Below are 21,416 nucleotides of genomic sequence, written 5' to 3'. Positions count from 1 at the left end.
CAATCACTACACGTTAGACGCACATCTCCTTCGAATTGGGCTCTCCGAGACTAATCATTGTGCTTGTGAAGAAGGTTATCGGGATATTGATCATGTCGTTTGGACATGCGTGAAGTATCGTGATGTCAGATCTCAACTAATAAATTCTTTGCGTACTCAATGTCCCAGTTCTAGACATTCCTGCTTGTCGTGACCTTCCATATCTGAAACTTATTTATCATTTCATAAAGAAAATTGGAGTTTCAATTTAATAAAGGCCCCTTTTAGGACTTAGTTCTGATTCCATCTGCGTCCATGAGTTCAACCAATAGCTAAATTAAAATAGAAATTATGTAATGATACAAACAAACTCGAAATAGTTTATGAAATTATCAACAAACTGTCTGAAAATAACCGCTTATTCTATAATTTTTAGAAGTTAATCGTTTGGTTCAAATAATATTTCAGAGTAGATTTCATAATTAATGACGAATTACCTAAAATGATATTATAATAAGAGGAATATGTTTTAATAAATTCGAATCGTTGTGTGAGAATTAAATTAGGATAAGAAGTTTATGTAAAAGTGATGCTACGGCGAAGAAAAACTTATGTAAACTGCCTTAAGAAATAAACGTATTTATGAAAAAAATATGAATTTGTTGAAAAATACAGGAATATGTCGCAATAATTGAAAGAGAAACTAACTGTTCTTTGCACTTGGGACCTTTTCTAATGTTTATCGAGAAATGCCATGTTCTGTTACGTTTATGACTAAAGAAACTGAAAACTTACCGGTGGTTAGAAGTCTTTATTATGCGCAATTTTATTTTTCGCAGTATTTTTCGAAAGGCCCCATTCCTCCAACCCCCCTCGGCATAAGATCTACGAAGACCATTTTGGTTTAGTACACAAAATTCGTTCATATTTGAGAACACCTTGGGTGCACAAATCAAAATATTTGACTAAAATGTATACTTCGGGATAAGAAATATATAAAAATGTAATAGAACATCGGAAACCCTGCAAAATTTGTAAAAGTCACCTGCAGTTATTTCTGTTCAATCGAGTTTTAATTCAATTTTAAATGAGACCCCGTGGTCAAATTCGACGATCAAGCCAACTATTTACCAGGATTTAAGATAAGCAATTTTAAATTTTAAAACTTTGTGTTAAGCAATATGATTTAGTTAGTTAGTTTTAATTGGGCATTCTGCGACAATCAAAATTGTGTTATTTACTTGGAATTTACTCTCTGAAATATGAGTCATTTTTTAATTTACGTGCGGATTTAGTACCACAGGAGTGATACTAAAATTTTATTTAATCGCGACCGGGCGCAACGGTTTTAGGGGGGCGGCAAACTAATCCTTAGGACCTTTTTTTTTGCTGGCCCAAGTTATTTTTTCGGAGATCGAGCTCAGCTGTTCCTTTTTTTTTTGCTCACTAAACCAACGATGGAGGCGGCAAATCTCTCATTTTGCGCACGGTATTCGATGACACTGTTAGCGGAAGATGGGGTGCACCTTTTGCTTTTCTTAAAAGTTACCAATTTTTTTTCACTGAAATTTTAATGAAACTGAAAGTCCGCCATAACAACAGATTACTATAAAATTTTGGTAGCGATGGTTCAATCATATCTGGAAAACTTTAAAAAAAACCAATTGAGACATTATAAGTAAATTTTAATGTACGTTCCATAGTAATTTTCTATGGTGAGGAAGATGATTTTAATTATGTAACCAGTGAACTCCTTTGCCAATCATTCGGATTCTAAAATTAGTTCTAATACAGATGATGTATTTGCAATTTTATAGAAAAATCTTCAAATTTATAGTCTCATATTTTTTGGGGGCAAAACGACCAGAATTGTGTGAGGCAAAATGCTCAGGAATTCGCTTACAACAATTATCCATAAGTTATCAATTTCATGAATAATAGTGAACAATCTTGCACCTGGCAAATATTTCGTCAACGAAAAGTCTAAGCTAAGTCTAAGTCCTGGTATTACATTCCTTTTGTGGAATTTGTCCTTTCTGTTTCAACAGACTTCGCAGCCGATTCTTAGTGTACAGAATCATTGCATGGCTAGTACTATGGATCCTACTGACACTAAGAATCCTTCCAGGTCGGGGCTCGAACATACGACAACTGGCTTATAAGACCAGCGCCCAATGCATTGAACCACCAACCCGGGCCAAAAGTCGAAAGTCTAAAGTTTTCTTTAAAGAAGAAGAAGAAGCTTTATGAGGGTGCATATTGCCCCGTGGTTGTCAGCTTTAATCCGTTGTTTTGATGGATGTTTACCCGTTGTTTAAGATCATCCTGCTTCTATGTTCAGATAATCGCACTTCGCGAAATTTAAATTTTATATTTTTCATGTTTTCCACGATCGGGCGTCATGCCCCGCATATATTTCAATAGACAACTTCTAAGGGTTTTAAAAAATAAGATATTTCATGTATTTTTCAATGTATTCAGCGAGTATTTGTACGTAATTTTGAGAAATAATGATTATAGGAGATAATCATGCATGAAACTCTTCCGTGTTATTCTCTATAGTTAAGATATAGCTACATTTCCTTAGGGGGTTCATTTTACCCCATCTACCCCTATATTAGGCTGTAATTTCTTGGGTGCGTTTTATTCTATTTTTTTCGTATTACGAACTTTTTCCTATTTTATAAGATGTTGAAGAAAGACGTGCGTGAACCTCTAATATGTACAGCAAAATAATTTGAACTACTTTTTTTTCAATAAAAATAACAACAACAAACCTTGCTTACTTAGTCTTTATGTTTATATCCTGAAATGTTGCTAAATATTTTATTTCCATATAGTATCTGAGGTTCAAGTCTCCGGATAAATTTTATTCATTATTTGTATGTATCAGAGTGAAACTTCAGACGATATCATGTGAACGGAAAGACGATTTTATAAACCAGCTTCGGAAGAAGTTTGTTCGCCATTTTAATTTGTTTTTATTTACATGAATTATCTAATCTTATTCTAAAACTTGCACGTACGGATTTTCTTTTTTCTTGCCATTCTTTGTGTCTGTACAATTAAATGAAGAAAATGATCCATTTTTTCTAAAGCTTCATAGATATTATTCATTTACACCAGGGGTTCCCAAACTATTTTAGGTCATGGACCCCTTTACTAAAATAAGCTTAAGCCTCAGTCCCCCATCAACAAATTCCTTTAAAAATTCAATCGTTTGCTTTTGTATAATGATGTAAAATAGTTACCAATTTCAGCGGATGGTAAAATAAACACCACTTTTTTAGCGTAAATATTTTAAATAACAACTTATATCAAACGATAGAGGGTCGATTTCTAGACCTCGTCGACCCCCATAGTCAGTTTTCGTTTACGTCGACCCCCGCAAAAAGGATATCGACCCCAAGGGGTCTATATCGACCACTTTGGGAACCCCTGATTTACACCAAAGTTGCTTGAATATCAAAAATGCAACGATCGTCAATGATCAATGATTTGCTTCCCTTCGCCTTTGTTCGATAATCGCTCTGATATTCGGACTTGTCCGCATATTCGGATGCGAACGAAGTCGACGCTGCTTCGTTGCTCGCATGAAGGTCTATGCCTTGCAGTTGTTATTCACATATCCCCGAATGACTAAACGCGAATGTGGTATGAATTTTCATGCAGCGATCATTGTCAAAACCAAACAAGCAAATAAGGACGTTTTCTTCTGTATTAGTACCACAGTCGTGTGTGTGTGTGTGTGTGTGTGTGTGTGTGTGTGTGTGTGTGTGTGTGTGTGTGTGTGTGTGTGTGTGTGTGTGTGTGTGTGTGTGTGTGTGTGTGTGTGTGTGTGTGTGTGTGCGCGCATGTGTGTGTTTGGATGTGTGTGTTTGCATGTGTGTGTGTGTGTGTATGTGTGTGTATGTGTGTGTTTGCATGTGTGTTTGCATGTGTGTGTGCATGTGTGTGTGTGTGTGTGTGATGAACCATATCCCAGCACTTCCCCATTGCTGCTACCTCACAAGATATGATGAATTTATTAGATGAAAAATGCATTTTCGCTATTCGACCCCATTCGAAGAGTAAAGTAAATGAACGAATGACAAACGAATGTATAAAACGAACATGCACGATGTGTACCAGCCAGCAGCGAATAATATATTATTGGGCTCTCTACAATTATTGCTTACTCATTTTCACCCTTCTCGCTTTCCTGAATAGTTCAACGTTGTTTAGAACGGGCGTTAGTAATATAAGAATATTCGCACTGAAGATGGATGAATGAATTAGTTACACGAAGAATATGTGCAAACATTGATTTACACGTTTCATGGTTCACGCTATTCACAGAATTCTTAATTCTAGACCAACTATTAATCTGAAAAAAAGGGTGGGTAATGTCAGAGACATAACTGGATGTCGTGAATACGAAAACAACTGACATGTTCCTTAACACTTCCGAACATCAATTAGTTGATCAATTGTATGAAATATGCAAGCATTCCCCTTTTCCACATTTTCGCAAAAACAAAGAAGGCACACAGCGAAAAGTGCACAAATCTAACCAAACTGTTCTAGATTTGCACTAAACTGAGGATATTTCCCTTCGATTTGCGAACAACAAATCCTAATAGTTCTTAAGAAAATTTTTAGTGCCATTAGAAAGGCTGATTTTGTGTAATGCTCTTTCGGATTTGCATTTCATTAAAAGAAACTATCCGGATGCTGTACGGGATTCATTCCTGCCTTTCAGAAGGACCTAATTGTGGAACTCACTACGATATTAAACACTGTTCGGAACATTTTCTCGAACAATTTGTTGTACAGCAGCTATCCCGTTTGAGTCGGCGGATCAGGAATCGTTAACCCCGAATCATTTCCTTCTGGGAAACTCAACGGGTGTTAAACAACCACCTACGAATCTAGTTGATTGCCGCAGTACACTGCGCAGTAGCTGGAAACTAGTTCAACATTTAGTTGATCAGATGTGGCGTAGATGGATCAAGGAGTACACCCCAGTGATCACTAGACGCAGCAAATGGTTCGAAGAGAGAAGAGATATCAAAAAGGGAGACTTGGTGTTAATAGTTAATGAAAACATAAGAAACCAATGGATCAGAGGAAGAGTTGAGCAAGTATTCTTTGGAAAAGATGGACGGGTACGACAGGCGATTGTACGGACCTCTTCCGGGTTGATGAGAAGAGCAGTTGTGAAGCTAGCAATGCTCGACGTCGTAAATCAAGGTGAACACGTGCATGATATGACCGATGTTCACGGGTAGGGGAATGTAACGACGAGTCGTGAGTCCCCTCGTTCAAACATCTACGATGATTCGGTTAACCTCACTCGTTATCAGAAGAGTAGATAAAACAGACAGATAAATGTCAGAGAAGAAGGAGAGAGATGAATAATGATCTCACATGTGCGGCTAGTAGAGCCTGGAATTTGTATTTCTTAAAATTTAATATGTTACAGTGATGATCAGGAGGCACCAAGGCCCTAACGTATCCGGAAACAATCGATGGTTCCGGGGTCCCGATTTTCTATGCCAACTGGAGGAGAGATGGTCACCCCCTTCTACATTCATAACCAATACAGAAGAGTTGGCGGCAGTGAACTATCACGAACAACAACATCAATTGATTGAGTTTGAACGATTTAGTCGTTGGGAACGACTTATACGTACACTGGCATACGTGCACCGGTTTGTAGAAAACATTAGAAATAAACAATCAGGTGAACCTCTAGAACTATGCGCTGTACAACAGAAGGAACTGATATATGCGGAACAAAAACTTTGGATGCAGGCACAAGTTGAAAGTTTTCAAAATGAAATAGCGGTACTGTGGAAAACCAGAGGATCGCCTGATGCATTTCATCCCACGGTAGCGAAATCCAGCACGATTTTTAAACGTTGGCCATTCATAGACCAATACGGAACTTTACGAATGCGAGGGAGAATAGAAGCAGCAAGTTGGGCGACGTTTGATGCAAAATATCCGGCTCGAAGGACCAGGGTAGGGGAATGTAACGACGAGTCGTGAGTCCCCTCGTTCAAACATCTACGATGATTCGGTTAACCTCACTCGTTATCAGAAGAGTAGATAAAACAGACAGATAAATGTCAGAGAAGAAGGAGAGAGATGAATAATGATCTCACATGTGCGGCTAGTAGAGCCTGGAATTTGTATTTCTTAAAATTTAATATGTTACAGTGATCTACTGATAAAATTTCTTTAAACATCTATTCTAGTTCAATACGTAAGTTAGAACAGAGATAATTTTATACTGATTTATATAAGTACATTGAATTACAGTGAAATATCATCCAATATAACCTCTAAAAGTGGTAATTCGAAGCACAACGATATCTAATTTTGTTACCGAATTTGTAAGTTTCTCGATTGAATTTATTTGGAATACCATACATAAATAAAAATATATCCTTCAGCTTAAAGCTATACGTAACAGTTAAAGGTCGGCGTTTGCTATTTGGAAGCGGTATCACAACAGCAGCAGATATTTTATTCTCTTCCTCAGAACGCGTTCTGATTGGCTGGTGTTGACATGGGTCAAATGAGACAGGTTTTTCAATAGTGTACTATTGAAATACTTCAATGCTTTTTCTTAACACGCTTAAGTTGAAAAATTTCGATTCTATTGGTAGTTAGATTATATAAATCCTTTCACAGATCACTCAGCTATGAGCTTTAAAAATACGAGAAAGGCAAACGCGCCTTATGAATTATCCTCTTTGATACTCGTTTGTACCAAACATTTCAGAAAAGTTTAATTTTGAATTATTTGAAATTATGTCACACAACTGAATATTTTATCATAAAATTGTGATCATATTTCCGATGGCATGTAGCAAAAATTATGTTGATTCGTTAGATACAACAAGAGATATTCACGATCAAAAACTTATCACTGTCTCAGAGGGTAAATTTTGAGAAGGCACCCATAGTAAAGTAAGTTAAATTCACGACAAAATTCTCCTGACGTTGCTTTTTCTGATTACTGGTTGTTCCGATGGATGGAGCACGATCTGGTAGTTCATCGGTTTACTTCTTTCTCAAAAATCGAAAACTGGCTCCGAACTTGGATCACCGCAAAAGACAGTTTTTCGAGATGAAATTCGAAAATTGCCTGCGAAGTTAGAAAAAGTAGTACGATGGACGACATTTTGATAAATCTTTAAATTCTTTTTATTTTGAAATGAATACATTTCTGACCCAAAAAACGGACCAAAATAATATCATATTCTCTGATATTTTAATTCATTATTCTCAGCAAAACTAAAGAAATTGACATCCTGTCAATTTAATTAATCTCTTTACTCACGATAAAAAATTCAAATAAATTCCTTAAATATTATTCGACAAAACACGAGTGGCCCAAGGAAGCCGATCCTCCCCTACTCTTATTGAAGTGCTAATGCGAAGACGCAACAAAGATGTTTTATTGACTGAATGCAAAAAGTTTTATTGTATGGCGAAAAATAAATTCGCCTGGTTTGGCGGTGCAATACATGGGACGCTGGTCTTACATGCCTGTTGTAGTAAGTTCGAGTCCCGACCTGGAAGGATACTTAGTGTCACTAGGATCGTAGTACTAGCCATGCAATGGTTCTGTACGCTAAGAATCGGCTGCAAAGTCTGTTGAAACAGAAAGACCAAATTTCACCAAAGGAATTTGCTTTTAATTTGAAATATCTGTTGAAGTCTTCAAACACATTGAGAGCCAAAACTGGACTTGTATTTTGCAGAGAAAAAGTTGTTTAAAAACAAGAACCGAACAAAATAGCCAAAACAGGATAAACATTTAGCCGATTCATCATGAACAAACTTTTCTATTTGGTTTTTGAATTCAAACATTTTTTTTTCTGTCGACTGTCATATCGGGACAAACAAGCAAACTAGCAAATTCTCAATCGGGTTTCCCAAACCTAGTTGTATTTTTCGAATTTTTGCATTCAGTCCTTCATATGTGCCAACTCGCCTCTCCAAGTGTATCAATCAAAAAGCAATCGATATGCGTCTATTTTTCAGCATATTTCACAGAACGAACACACAACCACAACAATAACAAAACTAAGAAAATGGTAGACTTGGTTGGGGGAAAATGACTTGCCTGAAACTGACTGGTTTGAATATCTCATGGTAATTGAACTCTAGGTCTAACCCGTATCCAAGGTTTTACAAAGCGTATCCTGCATATTTCATGGTAGATAAATTTCGAATTAAAATTATCAAAGTTATTCGCAGAAGAAATAGAAAATCGAAAACCATCAAAGTAATGGAAAGAAAGGGAAAATCGAAATAAGCGGAATTTCAAATGGAACAGGTTAAAATGTGGCAACAGATGAATGACACACCAATCGAAATTTAAGCTAACGTGTTGTTTTGCATTTTTGCATTTTGCAGTGTTTGTTTACAAATGATTTATCGTTGAATGCAAATGAGTATGATAGAATTATGGAATATGTATAGACTCCAGTGGTACAAGTGCTATAGCATCGATCGTTCGTAGGGGATGGGAAATAAAACTGTTTCCGTTTTCTTAGGTTTAGTTTATTGTGTCGAAGTCCGTCAGTACCAGTGCTACAGGATAAACGAATAAATGGCATCAACACATGTTGTTCTATTTTAGTTAGATTTGGTTAGATAAAACTGCGGTAGGGGCATCGTTGAAAGTGAATTATAGTGTTATTTGGAGACGTGTGATTTTTACAGTGAAGGGCACCCCAGGTCTGCAGTTGATAGGATCGAATGTACTAACTTTGCTAAGTGTACAGTTGTATTTTTAGAGTAATCAACGTGCATCAAAAATTTGCATTTCATGTGAAAATTATAGCTTCAATGCATGTACTCCCTCCAAATTTCCTTTTAAAATTATTAGCAATCTACGTATGAGCCGAATATAAAAGGCTTTTCTCTAGTATCATTAGTAGCGGTAATTTTCTGCATATGCTTTGATGGAATATGTTTGTAAATATATATAGCGTATAGCTCTTCAATGGCGCACTGTGTACATGACAACGAAATCTTTTTCCTCTTGATTAATCCCTTATACTGTGGAAAAAGGGAAATATTTATCGCTACTTGAGTATCATCAATGGGGAAAGCTAAGTGGTTTCACAATGAGCAGAAAAAAATAATGGAAGCATAAAAGCGCTAGACTGAAACCGAACGGAAAATTGGAAAAGCTGGAATGACATGTTCCATAATGAAATGGTCGGTAAGGCTATGTGTGAGTATGAACAAATTAAAAATATATCAAACCAAATTGATGTCAGCTACACAATGTGATGGAATGCAACCAGTGGAGTGTGTATGTGCATTTTATTTATAGGAAATTAGAAGGGGCAAACTAAAAGTGACGAGAAGATTTAATAGGGTTGAAAACAATTGTAGAGGATCACGGAATTCAACAGAACGTATTATAAACATACCTCCCGAGGGCGTTGTTGGAGTCGCCACTTCGCTGCTTGTTGGCGTCAGGAGAACATTTGAGTTGGATAGGTCGTCTAGACCTCTCTCGGCAGCACCTTTTTGTATTTGCATAGCCTTGCGGTGGTGGCGTGTCGTAAGGCCACCGGTCTCGACATCGCGCTCTAATCGATGACCTGTTTTCAGTACACAAAAAATAAGAAGAGGAACATTATTGATGTAAAAACGAAGCTTGCGAAGCAATGAATGATTCGTTATTTACTGTCATGAGTGACAGATCTCATTCCATGTCCGTAATTCAAACTACACACTAAGAATTAATTCCTTTGTTCGGTCATATTTTGACGAGAAATTTCGGTAATCTGTAGAAATGACCGATATTTCGTTACATGAGTTTCATGTTACAATATTTATGTAAAGTTTTACCGGACAATCAGTTTTACGGAAATGTTCATTACAGAATTTTATAATTAGATATACAATTAATACGGTAAATCTGAATAGTCGCCGAGTACGGTAAAAACCATACTGTCCGTATGGTAAAATTATCTTCCAACCACCGAACTTCTGTGAAAACTGATTGTCGTGAAACTAACTGTCAAACAGTTATTAAAATTTTCAGTAAGCGTCTTTTTATTAACCAAACGAAAAAAATCTTGTTCATCGAATGGGTTGAGGTACAGGTGATAAAGTTTATAAAACATTAGAACCGCTAAAAAGTTTTTGTTTACTTATAGGCTGAAAATAATTTTGTATCACTTGCCCACTTGCTGCCTACACAAGTCGTTCGTGGGTAATTTCTGGTGGACTTGACGGATTGTGCAGTGTTTTGGAAGGCGCTCATAATTTCGGTCAGTCGGAACATTTGACCCTTTTTTTCGTGGAATAAAACCTTAGCCACAACCGGTTGGAATTTTCATCATTCGTTTTAGTGAATTTGTGTTGTTTTTTGAAATCCAAAAATCCAGAATTTAAACCAAGGGAACACAAACAAACAAAAAATTACCGAACAATCTGTTAGATCCATTTGGTTTACAGTTTACGGTAGTTGTTTGAGAGTTCAACAATTACCGAACGATCGGTAATTAATTTAATTACCGAACAGATCACCGAGCGTTCAGCTGTTAAAAATTCGGTAAAAAATTACGGAATTCTGCGAAATTTTCTAAGTGTGTTTTAATTTCAATTATAACTTCTGTTTTCGAGAACAGATTTCGAATTTTCCATTTGATTTATTTAGATCTAGCCTTTTGTGCTAAATTCTTGATCTTATTTTAATTCACTCTTACCAGAGTACTCAAATTTATTCCAAGCTGAGAATTTAAAAAAAAAATCTAATTATGTGGTAGTTCAGTTAGCTAAAAAAGTTTGCACATGAAATTTCTAAGCAAGCAGCACGGTAAAATATAAGATACAGTCCTGTACCGATTAACAAAATATCGATTCTTAATCATGTATGGTAATAATTTGGAATACATTAAATGTGAAACAAGATTAATGGTATTTTCGATGAAGCTGAAATGAAGTCTAACCTAGGATTGATCACAAAAACCGCCAAACATGAGAGTTTTGAAACGATTGAAACGGGAGTTAGCTTCAATCGGAAACTACCGAAGGGAACGAAATGTTGATTTTCTACCCAAACAATCAGAAGCTCCACAATTACTGAAAATATCCACTTTCTTACTGCTTACGAAACTTTTGACAATTTGAAAGTTCATAAAAAGTTCCGCATGAACTTTCTCACTGCGTAAGAAAACACGTGGTTTTTTGGACAGCTGGGAAGTACAGAACAAAATTCGCGTCGATAGAATAGAAACTGAACAATGTAGAAGAATCTAGAAGCTGCTTATATAGAATTTCGTTAGGCTGCGTCGCGTAAATTTAAAGTGAGGATAGTTATTTAAAAAACGTGATGCTTAAAACTCTACTCTTGCACTTTGTAAGCTGCTTATGTCAAATCATTATCTTTTATTCGAACTTTTGGTTAGTTGGGTACCTTTTTTCCTGAATGTGAGAGTTGAGAATTGTCTTGATAATGTATATAGTTAGTCTCACAACACACATATGACTATTAACATTTAAAGTAACCATTTTGTGCAGAAAAAAATAACATATTTGTTACATTTCCTTCACATTTTCTCTCCGACTTATCAGTACATTAGCAGTTGAAATTAAACATCCATTGTCACATAGCAGTTCAAACAGTTGATTATATTCTGCTTTTATGAAACGATATGTACTGAATTTATAACACATGGATCAATAAGTCCCGAGACTAACAATGGAAACAACATTTTTTTTGCAAATTTTTTTTTTATTCATCAACATAATCACCTTTTAGGGTGATACAATGGTTCCAAGGTTTTTTTTTTCGATAAACTGCTTTCTGAATCATCGACTCGTTGCTGTTTTTGTTCCATCGTAAGCAATCGCGGCACCCACTTGGAAAAAACCTTTTTCATGCTCAATTTTTCATGAAGGATAGTAAAAACACTTCCATATGATATCTGTGTCATCTCAGAAATCTCACGGAGCTTCACTTTACGATCTTTCATTATAATTTTTGTCACTTCACTCACATTTTCCGGTGTAACAGCTTCCACAGGTCTACCCGAGCGTTCCGCGTCATTTGTGTCGGTACGACCACGTTTAAACACGGCGAACCACCGACAAATCGTTGCTTTTGATGGACAAGAGTTCGGATAACATTTTTCAATCCATTGTTTCGCTTGCACGGTGTTTTTACCCATTAAAAAACAATGTTTTATCAAAACATCGTTTTTTTCATTTTTTAAACAAACTACAAAACGACTTTACTCCAACCTCGATAACTTAGCTGTTTCTGGTCGGATCGACTTAAAATTTTGACCCGTTTCAAGCAAAGGTTAGTACTCTAGAAAGACGTGGTTACTGGTTTATTACGAGCGCCATCTCTGCTTTAGTCTCGGGACTTATTGATCCATGTGTTACATTGACCAAATGCTCAAGATGCTCAATACTTACCCGATCTCGATCGTGTGAGCTGCCGCTGGACATAGTCTTCGAGGTCCTGTTCTTCTCGACTACTTATCACACAGTTAAGAATGATGAAAAAAAGGCCGAGACCAACAGCGAATAGTCCCGTACATACTAATTCATTCCACCAGGACCCTTTTCCTGTAATATAATTTAATTTTTTGATAGCTTAATCTCATTAAATGTGTCTACATCGATTGTATTCGTTTAAATCATTTGATGCTATTGAACTAAAACTCTTAGTAATGCCTATGTGTTCCTACTCCTGTATTGATCAGAACCAATTTTTTTGCATTTTTTAAATATGCTTGGGAATAACACGTTTACTTTCACGTTTCGTCATGTGCATCAGCTGTTTATGTTGACACACTACCAATGCCACCTCGCTGTTCAACATAAAACGTTAAGTAGATGTAAAGTTATTGATATTTGCAAATAACAATAACTTTCAACTCAAAAAAATGCAGAGCCAAATGTCACGAATTACATCCTATACTAGACTACTTTAACGAAACTTGTCTTGATTAATGCATTCATCATCATGACTTTCTCAGAGAGTATAACAAACTGATGAACTGTGAAATATTTCGCCATTTTGCTATCTTAATGGTGTTGCAATCAAAAATTGGTCAAACAAGTTTTTTCCGCGAAATTCCATTAAAATTTGCAAAAAGAAGATTCTGTCCGTCCGTTTGGTTTTCCGTAAGATGCTAAATCCAACCAAATCAGAACGGCGTAATTTTAGATGAACATTATAAACAAAAGACTGCAAATGACAGTTATGCAGTCACGTATCCGAATTCAGAAACAGAAACGAAAAAAGAGTTTGAGAAATATTATGGGGCTGTTGATCATGTAGATAGCACCGTGAGATGGAGGTTTTGATAGTTACGGGATGGTCAAAACTCCACTGCGGATAAAGCACGCAGCGACAGGTCCTACAAAGCAGAACATAGTCAAAACCACATAAAATGGGGGATGAAACCGGGGTTAAATAAAATACAATAAGCAAGATTCTGCAGATGAGAAAGATATCCTATCGCTTCAATTACTTGGGCATTCACCTGATTTGGTTTCCTCGTATTATTATCTGTACTCAAACGTTAATTTATCTCTGAGAAATCGATATAAGTTTCATTTTGCAATTTTATACCGGTACTTCCGGAACCTGAATCCGAAACGAGTAGGAATGTAAATGATCTCAGAATATATGGCATCATCACAAGTCATGTAGATTGTTATGCTATATAAATATTTAGATGGTCTTAGACATATGTTACAGAGATAACATGATAGTAAACGTAAAGAAATGTGATACAATAATCTTCTCTCGGGCACAGTCACAAGTTTTATTTGAATACTCCATAATGACAGTTCCAGTGGAAAAGTATAAAGTGTCTGTTAAAAGCGCCGGTAAAAGGCACACCGAGAATTACGTACATAAGTAATCTTCAGTAACATTATTTTTTTATCTGAGAGCCCTCGAAACGAAATCCTGGGTACGAACCTAATATTATGTTAAAAGTTAGAGTAAAAGATTACCGATAATACTGTATTAACCGAGAGAGAAAGTAAACTGAGAAAAGTTGTCATTTATAGATAGACCTTTTTCATGGTTTGTCTTAATTGTGTTGTTTAATTAACAGAAGTTTTTCCAGGCTTTCCTGTACATGAATTTTCTGATTGGGAGTCTGCTGTTTAAGGTTTGATTTAGGTAGGTTTCACCATCATGTACTACGAAAGTTCGTACTAATATATCTCATTCGTAAGGTTATTAATACCAATGTTAAGTGAATTGAAATTTTCGTCGTAACAGGCATCATCCATGATGAAGTTGAGAAGACTGAATGCCATAAAAACTGTCATTTGTCGTTTTTGGAGTAAAGCTATAAAACACCATTTTTGCCAGATATAGCTTTAATACCACTATTCCATGGATTACCCCAAGTGGTATTAGATTGGTTGAGTGTGTCCAAAATATTAAACAGTCCTGCGCTTGTGGGTTTAAACCACTAAATACATGAGATTTTATAGTGAATTAACTGTGTTGCAATAATTCCGTGTTCTATATTTATTCCATAATGAATATTGTACTATATGTGGGAATACAAAAGAGTATCGAAAAAAAGATGTCAAAGCAAAGTCGGAATACTACACATTCCGAGGCGGAACATGACTTTTTGTTTCAACTGACTTCTCAGCCGATTAGTGTAAGTGTATGACTAGTGCAACAATTCGTCATTCACTTAGAATCTGTCTGTGTTGGGCCTTGAACATATGAAAACTGATTTATGAGATAGGAGTTTTATAATCTGAACCACCGATCCAGGACGTAATGCTTGTTAACCACTTGAGTTCTAATTCCAATAGCAGTCAATCATTAATACAAAATGTTTCCTCAATAACTACAACAAACTTACCCAGCAAATGCCACGATTGTGTTGGTTGGTTCGTTAAGTTAGCCGGAAAAAACCCGGCACCTAGTAAAAAGATTCCGAATACTACGAATACGACTCCTATGTGCATCATACCGATGGTCGTGACTACCTATTAATTAAAAGGAAATTCATATCAAGAATTCCTACTTTTCACAGTGAAAAACGTGACGTGCAGCGCTATTATTGTTATTCGAAGGATTTGCAGTGTTCTGAATTTTATTTGTTCATCAAAACTCAACCGTACTTACTTTTGTGTCTAAAATACTTTGATCTTGGACGTTTACTTTGTGCGGGTGAAACTTTCGTCGGGTTGAACCATGGGGCGAATGCGTATCGCCACTTTCCGAGCTCTGTATACTGTAGCGGCGTTCACGGGCTTTCCGCTGGACATCCCTCCGCTTCCGCTGGCGCTTGATGGCCAGCGCCGAATGAATACCGACTGCGTGCATTTTGACAGGAGCCGGTTTATTTGTTGACAGTTAAGGCTGTTTAAAAACACAGAAGGTGCAAATAAGAAAAAACAGATTAGTACCTTATCATATACACAATTTTTACAAATAGACAAAGTTTTTTTTGTACCAAGCAATATTTAATTATATTGTTACTATTAATTTGAAACTGAAAACCTGTTTTCATCCACAGAGCGGTGTAATGATTCCCGAAACCAAAAATAAATATGCTGTAAGGAATCATTTGACAATATGTTTCGGAGTTAGCTGGTGCTTCGATAATCAGTAAGTATGACTGATATAACCGAAATGCGTGGCTTAAATTGTTAGACCAAAAAATCGGATGAATTTTGGAACCAATTTTTTCGTCGTTGTTTATTTAATCCATCATAAACCTCCACTTTCGTAAATCAAAAGAAACAGATTGTCTTGTATTGCTTACATCTGACGTTCGTTTCTCTCGAATTGCTCTAGAAAGAGAAATATATGATAAAGGCAAAAAACAGTTATGTTTTTCTAGACATGGAAGACACATTTAATTCAGCTTCTATTGAAGTTCTGAAGTTTCTGAATTTTTCTGAAAAGCTCTATCAGCATTAGTCTCGAGTTTGTTCAATATTTTTTTAAGGAGTGTATAAAAAATAAGCTATCCACATACATTTGTGTTGTACGCATGTATTCGTGATGGTTTTTTATGCTCAGATCACAGCATGCTATGCGTTTGGCTGTCAGCTTTCGTTTGTTTACTTGTTTGTGCGGTTGAAACTCTGCGATTTCAAAATGTCGCGTATTGAAAAGGAAGTGAAAATGAAGCTTCGTGAGAAGGGTATTACTCTGCGAAAATTGACGAAGCGGTTTGGAATTCATCATGCCAGTGTTAAAACCATCATTAATAAGTTTGGGGAGCACTATTTTTTGGATGAGCTACCAGGAAGAGGCAGAAAACCCGGTTCTTCCAACCCGAAACTGGACCAGAAAGTGGTATCTCTAATCATGAAGAACAAATCAATGTCAATACGTGATTTGGCCAAAAAGCAGGAAAGAGTGTCGAAATGATCCAGCGTATCAAGAGGCAAAATTACCTGAAGACCTACAAGAAGCAGAAAATCTCGAAACAAAGTGTAGAACAGAAGAAGTGAACAACAAGGGCCCGGAAATTGAAATTGGTATGGCAAGCAGTATGTTCCTGTGGTTTGAAGTCAACCATTTTTTACACTACCGGAACTATAAATGCAGAAATTTATCGGAACTATAAATGCAGAAAGTGTCTCCAGCAGAGATTGCTGCCTTTATATAAGAAGTATAGTACACCTCCAATGTTTTGGTCGAATTTAGCGTCGGCTCACTATGCCAAAACTACTCTCAATTGACTTGCGGAAAAGGGTACGGGTAGGGTACGGTTTTCATTATGCTCAAGTTGAACCTCGTGCAATAACGGATCAATTTTTAGTTTTAATAAAATATCGTTTTTTATCATAATTTGAAAGAAAAATTTGTGGATAGCTTATTTTCGATACACTCCTTAAACAACCTTTTATTAGAAAAGTTCACGTATTGTTGATATAGTCTTTCTAAAGAGCTCGTGAAAATATGGTGACTTTCTCGTCTTCTATGGAAAGTATGACAGCTTGTTTTTGTTTAACGATTCAGAGTTATTCAACTCCAAAAATTTTCCCAAGATAATATTGGAAAATTTATCCTTTTAAACAATTAAAAGGGAATCGAATTGTTAATGAGAAAATCAAGGCTGCTTCAAATGTCGAGAAATCTACGCTTTGAATATCTTTGGATTTAGTTACACAGATAAAATTTTTTATATTTATTTACATTGTATGTAAAATTGCTTTACAGTTCTACATTTTTCAAAATACTTTGAAGGCTAGAATAGGTATAAATTTAAAAATACAATATTGCTCTAGTTTTGCACTTTCAGTAGAAGTCCAAATTTTCGACGGTGTTTCATTGCCACTTCTGCTCGAAAGTGCAAAACCAGAGCAATCCACGACACCAGTGTTTTTCAATGAAAAACGCCAAAAGTGTAAGGGTCAAAATGTTTTGAAAATGCAAATAAAAATTTCTAATTAAAAGTTAGACTATGCTGTTTGTTATCTGTTGTAATTTAAATCTCTGAAATATTGAAACAACATCGTCTAATTTCATGAATGAGATCGAACAATTCTTAATCTTACATTTCACAAATCTAATCCGCTAGACATGGAACTGAATACTTATCGATTACTCTATAAGTAACACACCAATGGTTTTCGATCGGGGTTGGCATGCTTGACCAGACTCTGTCAATCCAACTTCTTTTCTCATTAGTTTGCACGTCATTTGTTATTTAACCTTTAACCGTTTCTTTGTGAGACCAGACAAGTATAGCTTACTTCTAGTTCTGTCGAATGGTTAGAATAAATGAACAGTGTGAGGTTGCAGTTATTGCGTTGTGACTCCCTTAATGGCCAGTAATTTGGACTTGCTCGCATTGGTATATAATCACATAAATTGTGTTCGTGCGTGCTTACAGTGCAATAATCCCAGTCACACTGCCATTCGACCAGCTGTCCGTAGGAAGAGCTCTTGCTTTCCCAAAGGTATGAAAACTATTATGGAAAGTATTATTCGGAATGCTTTCAATCTCTCGCATATATATGGGCTATATTGCTTGAAACTGTTTTGTATACGTTTCCGTAGTACTTCACTGTGTTAGTAATTATATCAAACTATAACTTGTATGTGAAGATTATCGAGAATCATCAAATTATTCACTATCATTCTTATGTTAAGAAATCATGCAACTTGCGATTTCGAGGTAATCACTAGTTCTAGAAACTCTGATCTAAACAAATTGTAATTCCGCTTAATTCAAAACTATTGAGCAATGAACAAGCGGAATAGAAAAAATAACTGAAAAGACGCTAAGCAGTGATTTTTGTGTATTCAAACTCCTTCGAAATAATGTTGTAATATTTTTTTAAATGACCTTATGCCAAACCAATCCCAAACCAAAAACAAACAAATCCTAAGAAATAACTACTGTGAACATTTTATATTATATAAAATTATTATGATAAAATAATGGAATATTCATTTTAACACAATAAATTAACTTTATTTTGAAATTTTTTTCTTCTTATCATATCCATGTTATGCTCAAATAGTTGAAACATATTTATCCAGTTTATTATGTTAAGAAAAACTCTCGACAATCATTGAAATATTTTTTGACAATCATTGAAAAACTCTCGACAATCATTGAAACATTGGATATATTATAACTGTAAGAATCAACCTACAACCCCATATTAAAGCCGAAATCGACACAAACATTGTCAAAATGCTAGTCGCACTAATCACTCAGATTGGCAGCATGAAAGTGGGTGAGTTGGGTTCAAGAGCGAACGGAACAAAAACAGAATCACAGAAACCTATTCAACCGCGGCAGGATCTCGACGTTTTAAAATCCTTCGAAAGCTCAAAAAGTCTCAGCTTGATTCTTGCAGATCAGCCCAACGAGTTGACTGCGAAGAAAGTCAGTGGACAGACTGAGAAGTTTTTCAGCAAGTATAGAAACAAAGAATGAGAGAGTGAAGGTGTTCGCCATGTTGCGAATCATTTGTACAGTGTGTTTTCACTACATGCGAAAGAATTAATAATAGTGAAATAATTTGGTATAAGATTTTTGGATGACCAGTTTTATTAATCGATTTTCGCAGAATTGCACATAATCTTTTGATTGCGCTCAAGTTTTTAAGTTTTAAAACTCTTTTTTAGTTAAATTGATAAGATGAATGCATCCAAGCAAGTAGCTTACATAATAAATAAACAAAAAAAATCTATCTGGTGGTATAATTATGTGGAACGCATACTTGCACAATTTTTTTACAATTTAAATTAATCAAAATATTATCCGAAGGTATTCAACTACTTCATGTATGAGGCGTACATTAAATTTGGATTCCTTAATGCATGATTCCGATGCATTTCCTAAACTAAAAGTAACATGCGAATATCGTCTAGTGGTGAAGTAAAAAAAAAGTTGCTCTTTCTTAGTCATCACAAGAGAGCTAGACAATCGGCAAACATGATTGTCGAAGCAATAACAAACTGGAAAAGCCGCATCAAAATCTAGGCATGCGCCGTTCCGGAATGTATTCTTCCCAGTATTTGTTACAAAGTAAATGTCTCAATCTGGAATAGTAGGGATATGCGCTTGGGGTATGTTCAGTAGCCCGTTATTTTATGTGGGAGATATGAAATAAAACTGGAACTGTGGCAAGCATTAGAACAGTTTAAATTAATAAAATCGAAACGACTTGCTGGAGGTACGTTTGCTTCAGTTCCCGTTTTATTTTTCATCTTTCAGGTACAATGTTGAGCTACTGAACATGCCCATATGATAAAAAAAATAATATATCGAACATTTGAGTTATGACCCTCTCATATACTTAAACTGCACACTAGAGAATAGAAGGATTGTTATACTCTTGGTCATTATGACAGTACACTGAATACTGCACTGATAAAACTACACTAGCTAAATCTATACCTATGTACAGTACCTAACACATCATTCAAAAAGTCGTGTGACTTACTCACTGATGGTGCTATCATTGTCAAAACCATATGACGTTTATGAAATACCAACCTTCAAAATACTATGTGTGAAATATCGTGACATTTTGATTAGTCAGAAAAATATGACAGCCAATGGATTCAAAACAATTTTGTGTGTTATTTTAGTATTGCTTCTTGATAAAAAAATTGTTTTTGGGTAGCTGAGTTTGAATGTAGTCGTACAGACACCGATGACGGTGAACGTGTGAGATAGTTGAGGCCGTGAAGATATCAGAAGGCAGTGTGAATGAACATTTGACCATGAGAAAGCTTTTTTTCAAAGTTGATGCCGTATTTACTCACTGTCGATCAAAGCCAACAACGTGTTGATGGTTCAGTGTTGGAGAGTTTGGTCATGTTTACAAGTAATAAATTAGATTTGTGACAATGGATGAAACATGGATCCATTACTTAACTCCGGAATCAAAACGATTATCACCCGAGTGGACTGCAGCCGGTGAACTACGTCCGAAGATTCAAAAGGCACAACAGTTATACTATATCGACTATCTTCGCCAGGTACACCACTTCACGAGTCGGTGTCACCGATGGTTAAATTAAACGTATGAATAAAATGCAGTAAGTTTGAATGTCGGTAGTAAATGCTGCATGTGGATAACGTTCCTATCAGAAAAGAGACTTTACTACACAACAATTTTCCGAACATGCTACAAACTGTAGTATTTACTACCATTTTCTCGGTAGGTGTATCTGCTGATATGGTGGAGCATAAAAGTTAAAAAAGGGGACATTTTTGCAACAGTAAGTAGGTTTTTTACTTTGATTTTGCTCAAATTCGAAAGTTGCATTTACTACATATTCGAATTTGTTTTTATTCATACCAACATTGCATTTTAATCGGTGGACTTTGTTTTTGAGATGATACTACAAACATCAGACTTTACCAGCAAGCTCGAATTTCGGTAGTAAATGCTACATATGGATCACGTTCCTGTCAAAAGGAGAAACTTTACTACACAACAACTTTCGAACATTCTACAAACTGTAGTGTTCACTACAGTTTTCGGTTGGTAGCTGTAGAGGTTGCTATTCGTGAATATACTGATTTAGTGAAGTAAAAAAATTATAAAGGGAGAATTTTTTAGGATACTTCTGAAGGGTCTCTCTGCTGTAGTGACAAACATACAAATCAATAATGCTCTCAAATGTACTCCTCACTTAAGTCCTAGTTTTTTTTTATCCCGGGTTGGCGGTTCAATGCATAGCGCACTGGTCTTACAAATCAGTTGTCGTATGTTCGAGCCCCGACCTGGAAGGATTCGTAGTGTCAGTAGGATCGTAGCACCAGTTATGCAATGGTTCTGTACACTCTGAATCGGCTGCGAAGTCTGTTAAAACAGAAGGTCAAATTCCACTACAGGACTGTAATGCCAAGGCTATAAGTTCTAGTTTTGGATTTACGGATAGCCTGCATAGCAAACTATATCTATAAAACACCCATATAACAAATACA

The 21,416-nt window shown here is 35.9% G+C and overlaps 1 protein-coding gene across 4 annotated transcripts in view; it reads right to left on the bottom strand.

Annotated features, from left to right (window-relative positions):
• The window catches only part of LOC131431021 (uncharacterized), a 51,933-nt gene that overhangs the window by 15,908 nt on the left and 14,609 nt on the right, over positions 1–21,416 (bottom strand). For 3 of the 4 annotated variants that reach the window (XR_009229628.1, XM_058596429.1, XM_058596427.1), the window contains 4 exons: positions 15,125–15,361; positions 14,859–14,985; positions 12,427–12,579; positions 9,423–9,596 (listed from right to left, as the gene is read on the bottom strand). Coding sequence is in view for 2 of the 4 variants with exons in the window: in XM_058596429.1 (XP_058452412.1) it covers positions 9,423–9,596; positions 12,427–12,579; positions 14,859–14,985; positions 15,125–15,325 (655 nt within the window). In the remaining 2 variants the exon portion in view is untranslated. Of the gene's footprint in view, positions 1–8,101; positions 8,181–9,422; positions 9,597–12,426; positions 12,580–14,858; positions 14,986–15,124; positions 15,362–21,416 lie in introns of all 4 variants that reach the window. The other variant, XR_009229629.1, reaches the window with a different exon arrangement.

Source organism: Malaya genurostris, chromosome 2 (assembly GCF_030247185.1).
Source record: "Malaya genurostris strain Urasoe2022 chromosome 2, Malgen_1.1, whole genome shotgun sequence".
NCBI lineage: Eukaryota > Metazoa > Arthropoda > Insecta > Diptera > Culicidae > Malaya > Malaya genurostris.
The sequence above is the reverse complement of the archived record's forward strand: the minus strand, read 5'-3'. Positions and strand labels throughout refer to the sequence as shown.